General features: G+C 42.0%; 1 protein-coding gene across 3 annotated transcripts in view; it reads right to left on the reverse strand.

Moving 5' to 3' along the window:
* The window catches only part of rock1 (Rho-associated, coiled-coil containing protein kinase 1), a 37,920-nt gene that overhangs the window by 6,607 nt on the left and 17,091 nt on the right, over window positions 1-14,222 (reverse strand). For all 3 annotated transcript variants that reach the window (XM_053629955.1, XM_053629953.1, XM_053629952.1), the window contains exons 4-28: window positions 13,968-14,105; window positions 13,632-13,807; window positions 10,675-10,759; window positions 10,279-10,423; window positions 9,305-9,443; window positions 9,049-9,140; window positions 8,777-8,936; window positions 7,907-7,976; window positions 7,662-7,750; window positions 7,448-7,496; window positions 7,197-7,332; window positions 6,525-6,616; window positions 5,734-5,980; window positions 5,153-5,259; window positions 4,922-5,072; window positions 4,495-4,840; window positions 4,306-4,375; window positions 4,120-4,223; window positions 3,822-3,987; window positions 3,650-3,743; window positions 3,452-3,540; window positions 3,163-3,354; window positions 2,844-3,009; window positions 227-297; window positions 44-132 (exon numbers count right to left, since the gene is read on the reverse strand). In XM_053629955.1, coding sequence (XP_053485930.1) covers window positions 44-132; window positions 227-297; window positions 2,844-3,009; window positions 3,163-3,354; window positions 3,452-3,540; window positions 3,650-3,743; window positions 3,822-3,987; window positions 4,120-4,223; window positions 4,306-4,375; window positions 4,495-4,840; window positions 4,922-5,072; window positions 5,153-5,259; window positions 5,734-5,980; window positions 6,525-6,616; window positions 7,197-7,332; window positions 7,448-7,496; window positions 7,662-7,750; window positions 7,907-7,976; window positions 8,777-8,936; window positions 9,049-9,140; window positions 9,305-9,443; window positions 10,279-10,423; window positions 10,675-10,759; window positions 13,632-13,807; window positions 13,968-14,105 — 3,263 coding nt within the window. The remainder of the gene's footprint in view (window positions 1-43; window positions 133-226; window positions 298-2,843; window positions 3,010-3,162; window positions 3,355-3,451; window positions 3,541-3,649; window positions 3,744-3,821; window positions 3,988-4,119; window positions 4,224-4,305; window positions 4,376-4,494; window positions 4,841-4,921; window positions 5,073-5,152; window positions 5,260-5,733; window positions 5,981-6,524; window positions 6,617-7,196; window positions 7,333-7,447; window positions 7,497-7,661; window positions 7,751-7,906; window positions 7,977-8,776; window positions 8,937-9,048; window positions 9,141-9,304; window positions 9,444-10,278; window positions 10,424-10,674; window positions 10,760-13,631; window positions 13,808-13,967; window positions 14,106-14,222) is intronic.

Below are 14,222 nucleotides of genomic sequence, written 5' to 3' on the forward strand. Positions count from 1 at the left end.
ACTCAAATAACAAACATGAATTTAACATGAAAATTAAACTTACTCAATGTCAAGCACCATGGAGGGATTGGACTGCTCTTTATCCTGCTCATCATTATAGAACAGGATCTTCTTACTGCTAACCACAACATACTGAGAGAGAACATAGATACAGTCACACAAAAACCTTTGACTGACGCTGCCTCAGCTTCATTATTACGTTTTTTTTAGGACATTAAAGCCTTACCTGCTTCCTCCAACCATATCGTTTGATATTGGCTCTGTTCGGGATGGAGAGCCAGCCTTCCAATCTCGATTCTGTGGATATCATTAAAAAAGTCAAGTAAATTCCAACACATTAGCATTACTTTAATTACCTACGTGGACATGCAGTGAATGCAAATTCATCTCAAAGGTCACAAATCAAGCCCCGAAGAACAAAACAACAAATCAGAATCATCACTCCCAACAGCCACATGCCCACCGGAGACACTTTCAAAGCGCTCACCAAGGTCAGAATGTGCTGATTATTCCGGGCAATATTCACCAAGTGCAATAATGTTGGGTAACATCATCAGGGTAATGAAGGGGCCACAATAGTAGATTAGGAACATATAAACATGCTGCATTACACATGTCAGACTGGATCAGTGAGTTCTACGGGAGCCATTCTGATAATCAAAGACTTTAATGAGTTTTATGTATCGCGTTAGTTGGTGAGACTAAAATGATTAGGTTAAACTGGGGACACACATTAGAGCTTAAGACAGACCTGTGGTTTAACGCAACTCAACGAACACTGAGTGTTTATATAAACACTACCCCGCAGTGGAAGGTTTTGAGTATAACTCAACAAACAAACTCAATTCTGTCTAAACATGAATATAACTTGCCAAAACATCTGACCCTGACTACAGTCCTACAAGATTCTATCTGAATTCAAGTACAGTCCAACAAAATTGTTCCAAACCTGCATGGAGTCCAAACATAACTACAACCCAACAGACTTCTGTCCAAAAATGACTACACCCCGGCAGAATTCTATACAAACCCGACTATACCGCAGTGGAATTCTGTCCAAACCCGACTATACCGCAGCAGAATTCTGTCCAAACCCGATTATACCGCAGTGGAATTCTGTCCAAACCAGAGCATACCCCAGTGGAATTCTGTCCAAACATGACTATACCCCAGTGGAATTCTGTCTAAACCCGACCATACCCCAGTGGAATTCTGTCCAAACCCGACCATACCCCAGTGGAATTCTGTCCAAACCCGACCATACCCCAGTGGAATTCTGTCCAAACCCGACCATACCCCAGTGGAATTCTGTCCAAACCCGACCATACCCCAGTGGAATTCTGTCCAAACCCGACTATACCCCAGTGGAATTCTGTCCAAACCCGACTATACCCCAGTGGAATTCTGTCCAAACCCGACTATACCCCAGTGGAATTCTGTCCAAACCCGACTATACCCCAGTGGAATTCTATACAAACATGACCATACCCCAGTGGAATTCTGTCTAAACCCGACTATACCAGATTGCATCCTGCCTGTACCCGAGTGTTACCAGACAAAGTTTTGTTTAAACTCAAGCACTTCAAATCGAAGGTGAAAATCATAACTAATGACACCTTCCTGTGACTAACACACAAAATAATAACTGTCAGTCAAATCCACCCGAAAAGTCACTCACAATTAAGTCTAATATTCCACTAGAATAAAACTGTATCTATCCCAAACATTTAACAGGATGAGCCGTATGTATGTTCCGGACTGTCCAGCAGTTGGGAGGATGTCATAACACATTACACATAAAACATGCAAGTGATGAATTTGTGTGAGGTGAAGAAAGTGCTGCTTTTCCACAAGTGCTGTATTTTTATTCCACGCTGAAGTTTTCTTTTGACTGACAAGGTATGTTAAATATCAGGCCAGGTTTAATGTTTTGGTTTATGGATATCAGAAAAATCGTTATACCTTGTGTATTTCGCCAAATGGATCTGTTCTGAACTGACTGGTTAAATGAAGAGGAACAGATCAACATGCCATAATAGTATAATAACTTTGCTAGTGGAAAAGCACCACAATAATCACACGTGAGGGTAAAACTTTGATAAAACAGTTGCCTTAAACAATATTAAGGGTCTGCAAGACAATGTGCTTCATATAATACGTCTTCTGCTAACAATAACAGGATACAACTACACTGAAAAGATCACCATCTACGTCGGATACGTTTCAAGATGCTTTTCTCACACACGCCAAAAATAATAGAACAGCAAATCATTTCAGCAAAGAAAATAAAAGGATTCCCAGAGCATGATGCAGACATAAACTGCAGGTTACTCACAGAGGAAAAACAATAGAGGATATAAAGAGGAGGAGAGAACAGACTGGACACACAGAGGGGGAAAAAATATGAGAGATGAATTTAAACCCACACACACTTTTAACAAGACAATGTGCCTAGTTAAAATAGTCGCTTTGCTGCGTTCCTTCTTAGGATACATGTGATTGAAAGCTAGACATTCGAAACACTGTGTAGACATAACCTCATCTGTCATCTTAAGGGCCAGTCCATGAGGACTGTTGGATGAGAATTGAGTAAACATCAGTGGAGACGGCAGGGATGCAAATTACCCATAATGCATTGTAACTGAAACTTTATTTAAAAAACAAAAACAAAAACGTATCTAATGCTGTTTATGGACAAGAAACGACTATACGGAAACCAGGAAGTAAAATACCACCACGAGAGCAAATATTACTATTACGGTCTCAGTTAATTAATATAAACATATGAAATGCCACAGGATCAGTGACTTACCCGTAACAGGTGTATGTGTGAGTGCACGTACCTGCAGTGTTGCTGTCGACCTCGTCCGTCTGCAGACTGGTCACACTGGTGTTCTCCATGCGCAGCTGCAGGTCATTCAGTTTCTCTCGGAGCTGCTCGATGTCGCTTTCTTTACTGTCCAACTGCATCTGCAGCTCGTTACGGTACGTGCTCTCCTCCACCAGTTGCTGTAGACACACAAAGATGTAACATGGCATGAACAGGGCATGTCACTTGGGGGCAGCAGAGCTCCACGATGAACCTTGCAGTAAAACAATTTCTCCACTTTATTTCTTTCCTTCCATCCATCCATTCGCCTTATATGCTTTTTGTACACCTACCGCCTGCATCTCGCTGAGCTCCTTCTGGTATTTGATGGCCATGTGGTTGAACTTCTCCTTCTCCTGGTTGAGTTCCAGCTGCAGTTTGCGGTTCTCCTTCTCCTTCTTGCGCAGGTCCGTGGTGCTGCCGCGCTTCTTCTGGTCCAGCTTCATGTCCTTACGGTTCATGATCTCGGCCAGTTTGTTCACCGCCTGCAGAGACACCACGTTCCTTCACTGCTCATATCTTTGTGTGTGTGTGTGTATCCGTGTTTATGTTTAACATCCCTATACACTGCCACACACTCACCTGTGTCTTAAGCGTTCGTTCCTGGTTGAGGATCTTCTCGTAGTTGGCCTTGATGGCATTTGAAATTTCTTCTCTCTGGGCTTCAAACACTACAACACATACTCTTTTTCTCAGACCAATGTGCAACTATCAAGGTTGATTGTGTGTGTGTGTGTGTGTGTGTGTGTGTGTGTGTGTGTGTGTGTATGTAAAACGCACCTTCTTCCTGAGATTGGAGCTTCTCGTCTAGCTCTCCTTTCTCCTTGCTGAGATTCTCCACGTCTTTGGTCAGAGTTTTGTTGGATTCCTCAAGCTGAGTTAACAAAAAGTAAGGTTTATTAAGAGGTATTTATTATGCACGTGTGTGTGTGTGTGTGTGTGTGTTACAGACCCGTGTTATAGTCGAGTCCCTGTCGATCAGCTCCTGCTTGTGACGTGCTAAACTCTTCTTGCTCTCCTGGCTCAGTTCAAAGTACTGCTCCTCCTGCAATGCTCTCGCCAGCATCTCCGACTCGGCCTTCGTCACCGTCAGGTCCAACTGAGCCATCAGAGATTCCCTACACACACACACACACACACACACACACACACACACACACACACACACACACACACACACAGCATTTACATGAAACAGAAGAAGTTGAAACAGAAGCTCAGGATTGCTGTAAATGAATTCCCTTCCTCACCTTTCACTGTGCATCTCCTGCACCTTCCTCTGCACCTCCTGCACCAGACGGTTCCTCTCCTCCAGTTCTTCCTTCAGCTCCTTCACCTGAGTCTTATACAGCGTCTACACACACACACCAAAAACGCACATTAAGGACACATCCATCCATTCAGTCACACTAACTCGTGAAAGCCGTGCTCCTTACAGAGAAATACTGCTCGGCCTCCAGCTGGTCCTGCAGCTCCCTCATCTGACCCTCGTTCCCTCTGTACTGCCTGCAAAAGCACGACACGTCTCAATAACAGGACGATCAACTGAAATCTGCCAACATTTAAATATCACCTGGTATATTTACGAATCCGTTTTATTACGAGTTTATCGATGAGAGTCTTACTTGCTGAGCTGCGCGAGCTGGAACTCGAGTGAGCGTTTGGACTCCAGCACCGCGTTGATCTCCTGCTTCAGCTGCTTCTCCGTCCCTCTCAGCCTTTCAGCTTCACCGCTCCAGCTCTTCAGCTCGCTCTGAGCCATCGCCCGTTTCCCGCACTCGTTCTCCAGCTGAACACGCAGAGACTTCACCTCGTCCTCCAGTCTGTCCTTCTGCTTCATCAGCTGCTCCATCTTCTGGACGGACTGCTTGAGGTCGAACTCCAGCATGGAGCACTGCTTCTCCACCTCCACCACCCGACTCTCAGCACGCAGGCGCAGCACGCTCTCCTCGGACACCTTCTGCTCCACCGCTGCAGAGTACAAACATCAGTTAATATAAATAATCACTTCGGTTTTAGTTTAGTGTAACTCACACACACACACTCTCGTACCATGCATGGCAGCAGATTTGGCCTCCTCGATGGACTCGTATTTATCGGTGAGCTGAGCTCGTGTGACCCTGTGCTCCGTTAGCTCCTGATCCAAACGCTGCTGCAGGATCTTCAGCTTATAATTTAGATCAATTTCCATACTGTTCTTCTCCTATACACACACACACACACAATCCACAGTTATCTCATTATTACGTTCAAGTGCATAAACAATGCTGGTTCAGGGCTTACCTTCTCCAAAATGTTGTTTCTATCCTGTAACTGCTTTCTTTCTGTCTCCACCTTGGACATGCTCTGCTTCACGTTCTTGTTGTCCTCCTGAAGCCCCGCAATGCGAGCTACAAAGCCCACACACACACACACACACACACACGTCATGTGAGATAACCAAGACATCGCTAAAACTTTGTCTAGTACCTTTAGTCCCCTTTAGTATATAGCACCATGCAGCAGATATCCTCTGTAGTGTACCTCTGAAGTACCTTTAGTTCCCTTCACAATAAGGCACCCTGAAGTAGAGATCCTCTCTTGTGTACCTCTGAAGCACCTTTAGTTCCTGTCACAATATAACACCCTGCGGGAGAGATCCTCTCTAGTGTACCTTTGTGCATATAGAACCCCATAGTGGACCTCATCCTTGAGTACTCTTTTAGTATCTTTAAGTCCTCTTCAGTGAACAGCACCCACCTCACACCTGATATCTAGTGTACCTGGTGTAGTGCCTTTAATCCTCTTAAGTATACCGCAAGTTCCCTTAATTATATGCCTCCCTGGAATAGATCTACCCCACACATGTCCTGCCCGGTACGTACCCTGTAGTTGACGTATCTCCTCAGATCCCTGGCTGCAGGTCCGTCTCTCAGTGTCCAGCGTGTTCTGCAGCTGCAGCAGTTCTCTCTCTAGCTGTCTCCTGGCGTCGTCGGCGGCTCGGCTCTTCTCCTGCAGCTCTCCGTTCTGTGACTCCAGCTGACTCATGGCCTTCGCCATCTCTGTCTGACTCTTCCTCAGTCGTGCAGCCGTGTCAGACTCTGCCCTCAGCAGGTCGTTGGCCTCTTCGAGCTGTCAATCAGACCCGATGACCAGTAAGAAACAATGACCAGTGACACGTTACCTGTAAGACCCAGTGGCCAATCCGACCTGATGGGCAATGAGGCCTGACTGCCAGTGAGACCCAATGACACATTACCAACTGGACCAAATGGCCAATCAAACACAAAGAACAATGAGATCCAGTGGCCAAACAGAACAAATAACCACTGAGATCCAGTGACTTATCAGCCCAAATGACCAAACAAACCAGAAAGCCAATCGCTCCCTGTGACTGATCAGACCCATTGACCAATGGGACCCAATGAGACAACAGTCGATGAGACAAAATGGCCAATCAGACCTGATGAACAATCAGACCCCAAAGACCAATGAGACAAAATGGTCAATCAGACCCAGATGCCTCAACCTGATATCAAAGGACTGCTTCTTTAGCATCTGTCTAGGACCAGGTATTTTAATGTACACAATCAAATCAAGAAAAATTAAATTATTAATATGCTGATAGTACCAAAAGCAGGCAAAGATAACTAATCAAACTGTTTGAGTTCAGTACCTGGTGCTGCAGTTGGACGATCTTCTCACTGGAAGCCTGTGTGTTCTGGCTGAGCTTCCTCATGTTCTCCAGCTGCTCTTTCAGAGTGGAAACTGAACAGGACACAAGAGGTGAACATTGTTATAACAGCACATGCTAATGTTGACCTGTAGGTGCCACAGAACTACAGCATCATTATCGTAAAAATAAATATATACTCAATCACATTACAGTGGAGCACCATTACAGAGCAAAAGGAGAGGAGGAAGGAGAAGGAAGGAGAGGAGTGGAAGATAAAGGAGAAGATGGAAGGAGAGGAGTGGAGTAGGAAGGAGAGGAGTGTAAAATGAAGAAAATAAGATGATGAAGGAGAGGAGAGAAGCACAAACAAGAGGATAGGAGGAAGGAGAGGAATGGAGGATGAAAGGAGTAAAGGAAGCAGAGAAATACAAGATGAATGAGAGGAGTGGAGGATAAATGAGAGGACTAAGGGAAAGAGAAAAATAGAAGATAAATGAGAGGACTAAAGGAAGGAGAGAAATAGAAGAGGGGTGAAGAGGATGAAGAGAGGAAGAGAAGAAGAGGAACAAACCCTAACCCTAGGAGGATGGAGTTAAAATAACTAAACCAAGAAGGGAAGTCTAACAAAAGCGAGAGAACGGAGAGAAAAAATAAAGAGGAGGACGAACAAACCCTCGTTCTCCAGGTTGCGCCTCTTCTCTCCTTCCTGATCTGCTTTTCTCTGGTACTCAGTGGTTCTGTGCTGCAGCATCAGCTTGTCCTTCTCCAGCAGGGACACACTAGCCTCCGCACTTTTCCTCACATTACACTGAGAAGGAACGGGACGGGGAGCAAAAACACATCGTTACAGACTCTACACAATCAATCAGGCTTTAAAAAGCGTTTATATATAAAAAAAAAACAAAACAAAAAAAAACCCTCACCTCTTCATCCAGCTCTTTCATGATCTTCTCTAGTTTGGTGTTGGAGGCCCTGCAGTGGAGATACAGTGGAAAAATTAACACTTTAAACTATCCAGATTTATTATGAAATTGTGACACTGTTGATGTACTCAAGAAGGATGGACACACGCGTATACGTATAGACTAAAACATACAGTATACTGTATATACTGCGATGGACTGAGAGATGACGTACCTGCATTTCTGCTCTAGCTCGTCCTTTAGTTGCATCTCTCCATGAAGCTGCTCCTCCAGCTGGTGGATTTTCTTCAGCAGATTCTCCAACTGGACATGAAAACGGGATTAGCATTAGCATTAGTCTTTGTTACAGCAAATACATCATAGGCTTCAGAGACGATTCACTGGTGCCAGGCTAACTTTTGGAATCATACAGCGTAACCCGGTCTACAAGGTCCGATCCAAAGTTCTGCAGGTTCTTACCTGGCTCTTGTCCTCTTTAGTAGCGCTGTTACACTTGTTGCTTGTTTTTGTGCTCGATCCTCGAGAAAACCTGAACCATAGAACATCCATCACCACCACATACACATAGAATGCAAGATTTTTACAAGTAGAACTGCCCTCATGGAGTACTACACTGTAGATGAGGATGCTGGAGCCAGGAGTAAAACTGGTATGTTTTTATCTCCAACAGAAAGTAATAGTACCTGAGGGCGGGTAGATTTGCAAAACAAGCTAACCGTGCTAGCTATGTCACTATATCACTAGAGGCACCAAACATCTCTGATACTTGCTTACAAACGTCTCTACACCCATTTAATGAGAGGTTGCATATGACAGGATAAGATGAAGTCATGGTAATAAGTTTTGCTGTCATTCTCCTGCATCAAACAGTACATGGACCCAATTGCAGGTAGGAACTAAAGTTGTGAGTGGGGAACTGAAGAAACGTCAGACCACACGGGCCACAGGACTGGTCAAAGAGCTCATTCAAGCCAATCGTTTGGATTTGTAGCTTTAGTACAATTTGGCACACTGTCGCTGGAATCGCGGCTCTATGAGACTGAACCCTGAGTGCCACTGGGTCCCATTTCAGCCAGTTACACCGAATGAAGTGATCAAGTGGCACATGACTGTTGAGGGGTTTAGGATCCTCTTGAGCATAAGGTTTTGGTTACTGAGTAAACACATTGGCATATTTTGCTAATAGACTTGCTGCAAAGTTACTGCCAAAATAAACCAGTCTGGGATAAAAACCAACCTCTGAATACTGAACCTCAAATACCATTGTTTTTGGGCTTATATTTCAAGCATAAAGCAGTGCATTGTGGGTAAGATCGTGTGTGCACTCACTGGTGACCGCTGTAATAGGTGAAGCCCACAAACGGGAGCTGATTCCCCACAAAGGCTTTGGGGATGGGGAAGGTCTCCTCTTCTCCCCGGTCCTCCTCTATATCGTCAAAATTACTCGTATCGGTGTCACTGCTTAACTCCGGCACGACCGGGGCTGCCGCTACTCGCGCAAAACACAAAGAGAGAGAGAGGGAAATAAAATTAAACACTACAAAAAAGGATGGAGCATAGACACAGCAGCTGTTCAAGTTCAGGTGAAGCTGTTCACTCACTCTCGCGGATGTTCTCCCAGGTCCACTGGTCATTCTTGAAGAAAGAATGCCGCTTGATTTCGTCCACTCCGTTACGCCCTAACCGTACTTCCCTATGGATGAAATGGATTCAATCAGAAATGGAGGTTAAACAGCAAAAACATGGTAGATAACGAAACAGCGTTTGTCTGGCTGGTTGGTTTTCCCCACACGGCATTACACACAAGCATGTTGGATTATGGGCCAGTTACAGGAAGTGCTGAGAGAATAAACACACCTGTCGGTGAGGAAGTGGCAGATGAGGCTCTTGGCGTCTTTAGAGATGTCACTGTCTTCAGGGAACGTCAGAGCGTTTTTATGGTTCATGATCTTGCTGTAGGTTCCCACCAGAGAGTCGGCGTAAAACGGAGTGTCCCCTGAACACCAACATGACAACGTATTTAATGCACAACATTCGGTTATGGTTCTCATCTTTCTGTCTGTCTGGGTAATTTCCCTTTTATGATTAATTACGTATCTGCTTTTTACTATACTTGTCTGCTTTTTTTATACTCGTTATTATATTTGTTCATCTGCCTGGCTACCTGTCAGTCTTTTCCGGTCTGTCTGTCAGTCTTTTCCGGTCTGTCTGTCAGTCTTTTCCGGTCTGTCTGTCAGTCTTTTCCGGTCTGTCTGTCCGTCTTCTTTTCCGGTCTATCTTGCTGTTTGTCTGTCCATCTTTCTGGCCATCTTTTCCCATCCATCAGTCTCACTGTTTTTCCATCCATCTGTTTTGGTGTCTGTCTTTCTGCCCTTCTTTTTTTCTCCTGTCTCTCTTGCTGTCCTTCTGTCTGTATGTCTGACTTTCCTCCTTCAGTCTAGGGGCGTTTCTGTCCATGTGTCTTGATGTCTTCCAGTCTGTCTGTCCATCTGTTCATTCATCTGTCTGTTGGTGTTTCTGTCCCGTCTGTCTGTTTGACCGGCCACATTTCCATACATCTTTCTGTCCATCTATCTTTTTTTTGACTGTCTGTCCACCTGTCTATTTCATCACCTTTTCCATTCATCTGGCTGCCTGTCGTTACCATCTACTATCTATTTGTCCATCATTAAAGGTTAAACATCCATCTATGTTGTTAAGCTATGCCTTGCTCTTGCCACCTGCTGAAGCTGTATATGCTGTATTTTTTCTAACATCCAAAGTAAAAAACACTCAGGCTAGTACATCTGTCTACCTCCAACCTCACTGGTGTGTTGAGGTTTGTTACTCACCGACAAGCATCTCGTAGAGGAAAACTCCGACAGACCACCAGTCACACTCTCGGCCGTAGTAGCCATCTCCGCCCTGAGACTTAAGTACCTCTGGAGAAATGTAATCTGGAGTTCCCACTGCCGTGTCACATCGTACCATACCATCCTTTAAAAAAAAAAAAAGCACCGCCACATCATACCGTACCGTCCGGACCCGACAAACATGAGTCAAACATTATTGCTCCAAATGATGGGCACAATGTAGTAAAAAATGTACTAATAACTTAACACACAATATGGTAATTATCACAAAGCATTAAACACAGGTAATATCATGATACACATATTCTATACTGTCACAAGCAGTGGCCATGATGTAAATAGAGAAAATTAAACAGAATTAAATGCTCATTAAACCTTGTTCATTTTCATGCAAGTGCCGAAATCTGCCAGCTTTAAGTGGCCCGATTTGTCCAGCAGCATGTTGTCAGGTTTCACATCCCTGTAAACAGAAAGAAAAAAAACACAGTCAATTGTGATCAGAACAAAACAAAATAAATAAATCCATAAAACCTGCAGAGGCCTGTTTCACAAAGTGAGCTGAACAAACGCAGAGATGCAGAGTGAGTTTAGAGTTGACAAAACCAAGCAAATCCAACCCAGGTTAATTAAGGTTAACGGGTTCCATGACGCTGGTTATCAACTTCCGCAGTAAACCCAGGTTTTAACCCTGGATAAATGTTTACTCAGCGCGCACGTGCACATAAAAGCCAGATGTTTGTAGAAAACAGCCAACAGCGTTCAACATGGAATAAACAGGTGTGTGTACCTCTGGTTGAAGAAATTATTATGTGGAAATATGAGGAATTTAAAAATACACTAACCGCAAAACGCAACACCGTTTCATCTGCCAAAGCTCTGGAAAACTACTGATTATAAAAGCTTACTTTTACAGTTTATACAAATGTATTTTTTAAAATTAAATATGAATACAATAAATATCAATTTGTGAAAATATATTATGACAGGATTAATACCACTGCATGACATCACAAAGAACTGCAAAGCAACATGTACAGTCTGCGGTACAGTAAGGGGCCTGGATTCAGCGTGTCAAATTTAAAACTACACCATCTGCTGAAAAATCATCGTTCGTACAAATGGACATTGGGAAAAGCCAGGAGATTGTGTCTGTCCTTAAAAGTTCTTTCCCTTCAAAGTGCTTTTATTTGTGCTCCGAGCTCCATAAAAGATGAAACCTTCACTACAACCACTAAAGGATTAACTTTGATGCGTCAGATTTATATCACTTTGCCCGCAGCTGATTGGTCCAATTTGGGTTAGAGTTTTTTTTTTACCCAGAAAAAAACCTGCTCTGGAGCAGGTTAGCCGTGTAGCGCAAGTGACCATGGCAATGAAACCTGCTAAAAACTAATCAATCTTCTTGAGACCGAAAAACCAGAGTTTGCTCAAACTAAAATCTAACTTTCCTGGGTATCCACTGAAACCGGCTTCATGAAACAGGCCTCAGATTTCCCTGAATTTCTGTCTTTAATCCTTTAAATTTATCCATTTTGTTGAATATGAACATTTTAAAGTCTGACTTAAGATTTAGGAAAGCTGTTTTGTAACTTTTGTGTTTTTGAAAGGAATTGGAGAAGTTACTAAACACGTTGGACTTCCTCTTTTGAAACTACAATTTTATGAAGGTTATTCTTACGGAACATAAAAGTAAAACATTTCACACTCATCTTCTGCCGAGGCTGATTTTCTAACCTTCACAGTGTGGAGGAATGTTTACATATAATATAGACTTAGTAATGATCACATTTTAAACTTCAAATACACAAAGGTTTTGTGGGATTTTTTTTTTAGCTACAAATATACAAATTAAGATTTTAAACTTACAATTGTACAAGCTGTGATTTCTAAATGACAATATAGAAGTGAAATTTTAGATTTTAACTACAATTGTACAAGTTGTGATTATCAAACTACAAACGCGCACGTTTACATTAAAATTGTTAAACAGTAATATACAGTTCTAATTTAGGTTAGCTAACTACAAACATACAAGTTTTTTTTAACTACCTAAAAGGTTTCATTTTCTGAAATGTAAAAATTTAAGTTTAAGGTTTGTACAGAAAAAAAAATGGTGATTTTTAAGCTATGATTTTTCAACTTTCAATATACAAAATCAAGACTTAACTACAAAGAAGATTTTTGAACTAGAAATATAGAAGCTAAAAGTTACACATTAGAAACACACAAGAAGCTAAGATTTTTTATACTAGAAATACAGAAGCTAATATTTTTAAACTAGAAAAAAAGAAGCTAAAAGTTATACACAAGAATCTAAGATTTTTACACTAGAAATATAGAAGTGAATATTTTTGCACTAGAAATATAGAAATTAATATTTTTTACACTAGAAATATAGAAGCTAAGATTTTTAAACTAGAAATATAGAAGCTGAGTTATACACTAGAAATATACAAGCTAAGATTTTTAAACTAGAAAATATAGAAGCTAATATTAGTACACTAGAAATATAGAAGCTAATATTTTAAAACTAGAAATAAAGAAGCTAAATGTTAGTTATACATTAGAAATACTTCAAGAAGCTAAGATTTGTAGACTAGAAATATAGAAGCTAAAAGTTATACACTAGAAATACACAAGAAGCTAAGATTTTTAAACTAGAAATACACAAGCTACAATTTTTAAACTAGAAATATAGAAGCTAAAAGTTAGTTACACACTAGAAATAGACAAAAAGCTAAGCTTTTTAAACTAGAAATATAGAAGCTAAGATTTTTACACTAGAAATATAGACGCTAAGAGTTAAACACTACACTAGAAATACACAAGGAGAAGTTTAGACTTTTAAACGACAAGTTCATATTTTCAGCTACAGCATAAAAGTTCATGTTGAAGTTTTTAAACTACAACCTTAAAAGTGCAAGTTATATATTTTTTAACTATAGTTAATAAAGGATAAATGCAGTAGGAGAAATTTCAAGTTATAGTAATACACATAAAAAATGCACATAAAAGAAAAGTCCAGCAGGAGAAAGCAAGCGTGATGATGGATTTCACTTTTTAATGCTGTAAGTGTTTAATAAACAGAGATTATTGCGGCAGGTCATTATGGAAAAGTGAAATCTGTCACAGTCATCCCCTTTTCCTTCAGAGTTTATTCTGTGGAACTGAACATTTTAGCTGCGTTTAACTTACTGTCACTGACGCAGAAACATTCATGCTTTTAACACACTCTGTTTACTTTCGGTATGCCAGTTTAAAATACCTCAAATTGTTCCAGAGATTTCTCTTATTGAAAGCTGGTTAGTACAGTGTGAGGAAGTGGACGTGACCTGTGGATGAAGCCCATGGAGTGGATGCCGTCGAGCGCCAGCACCACCTCGGCGGTGTAAAAGCGAGCCCACTTCTCAGGCACATCGTAATTGCTCATCAAATTGACCAGGTCTCCTCCAGGCATGTACTCCATCACCATGTAGAGATAACGGTCGTCCTGGAAGGCGTAGAACAGCTGCAGAGCCGAAGGGGGGGGGGGGGGGAGGAGGAGAAGCAATCAGAACACACTTCTTCATAATCAGCTGTTTATAAATAAATAACAGAGAAAAAACAGCAGCAGATTTAAAGTGGGTAAAGAAGTGTTTGAACGCGTGTGTGTTGTGTTTACGCTGTACCTGTACGACCCAGCTGCTATTAGCGAAGGCCATGATGTCTCTCTCCTCCCAGAAGAACGCAGAATCCGAGCGCTTTATCATCTCAAACTTACTGAGAAGCTTCATAGCGTACACCTTACTGCTGGCCTTGTGTCTCACCTGTACACACACACACACAACTCAGCTTGGGGTCTTAATATAAAGATTTGACACTTTATACACATACACACAGTCTCCTATTGTCTTGCCTTTACTACTCATCAACTTTCCTAGTTT

Source organism: Ictalurus furcatus, chromosome 7 (genome assembly GCF_023375685.1).
Source record: "Ictalurus furcatus strain D&B chromosome 7, Billie_1.0, whole genome shotgun sequence".
In the NCBI taxonomy this organism is placed as follows: domain Eukaryota; kingdom Metazoa; phylum Chordata; class Actinopteri; order Siluriformes; family Ictaluridae; genus Ictalurus; species Ictalurus furcatus.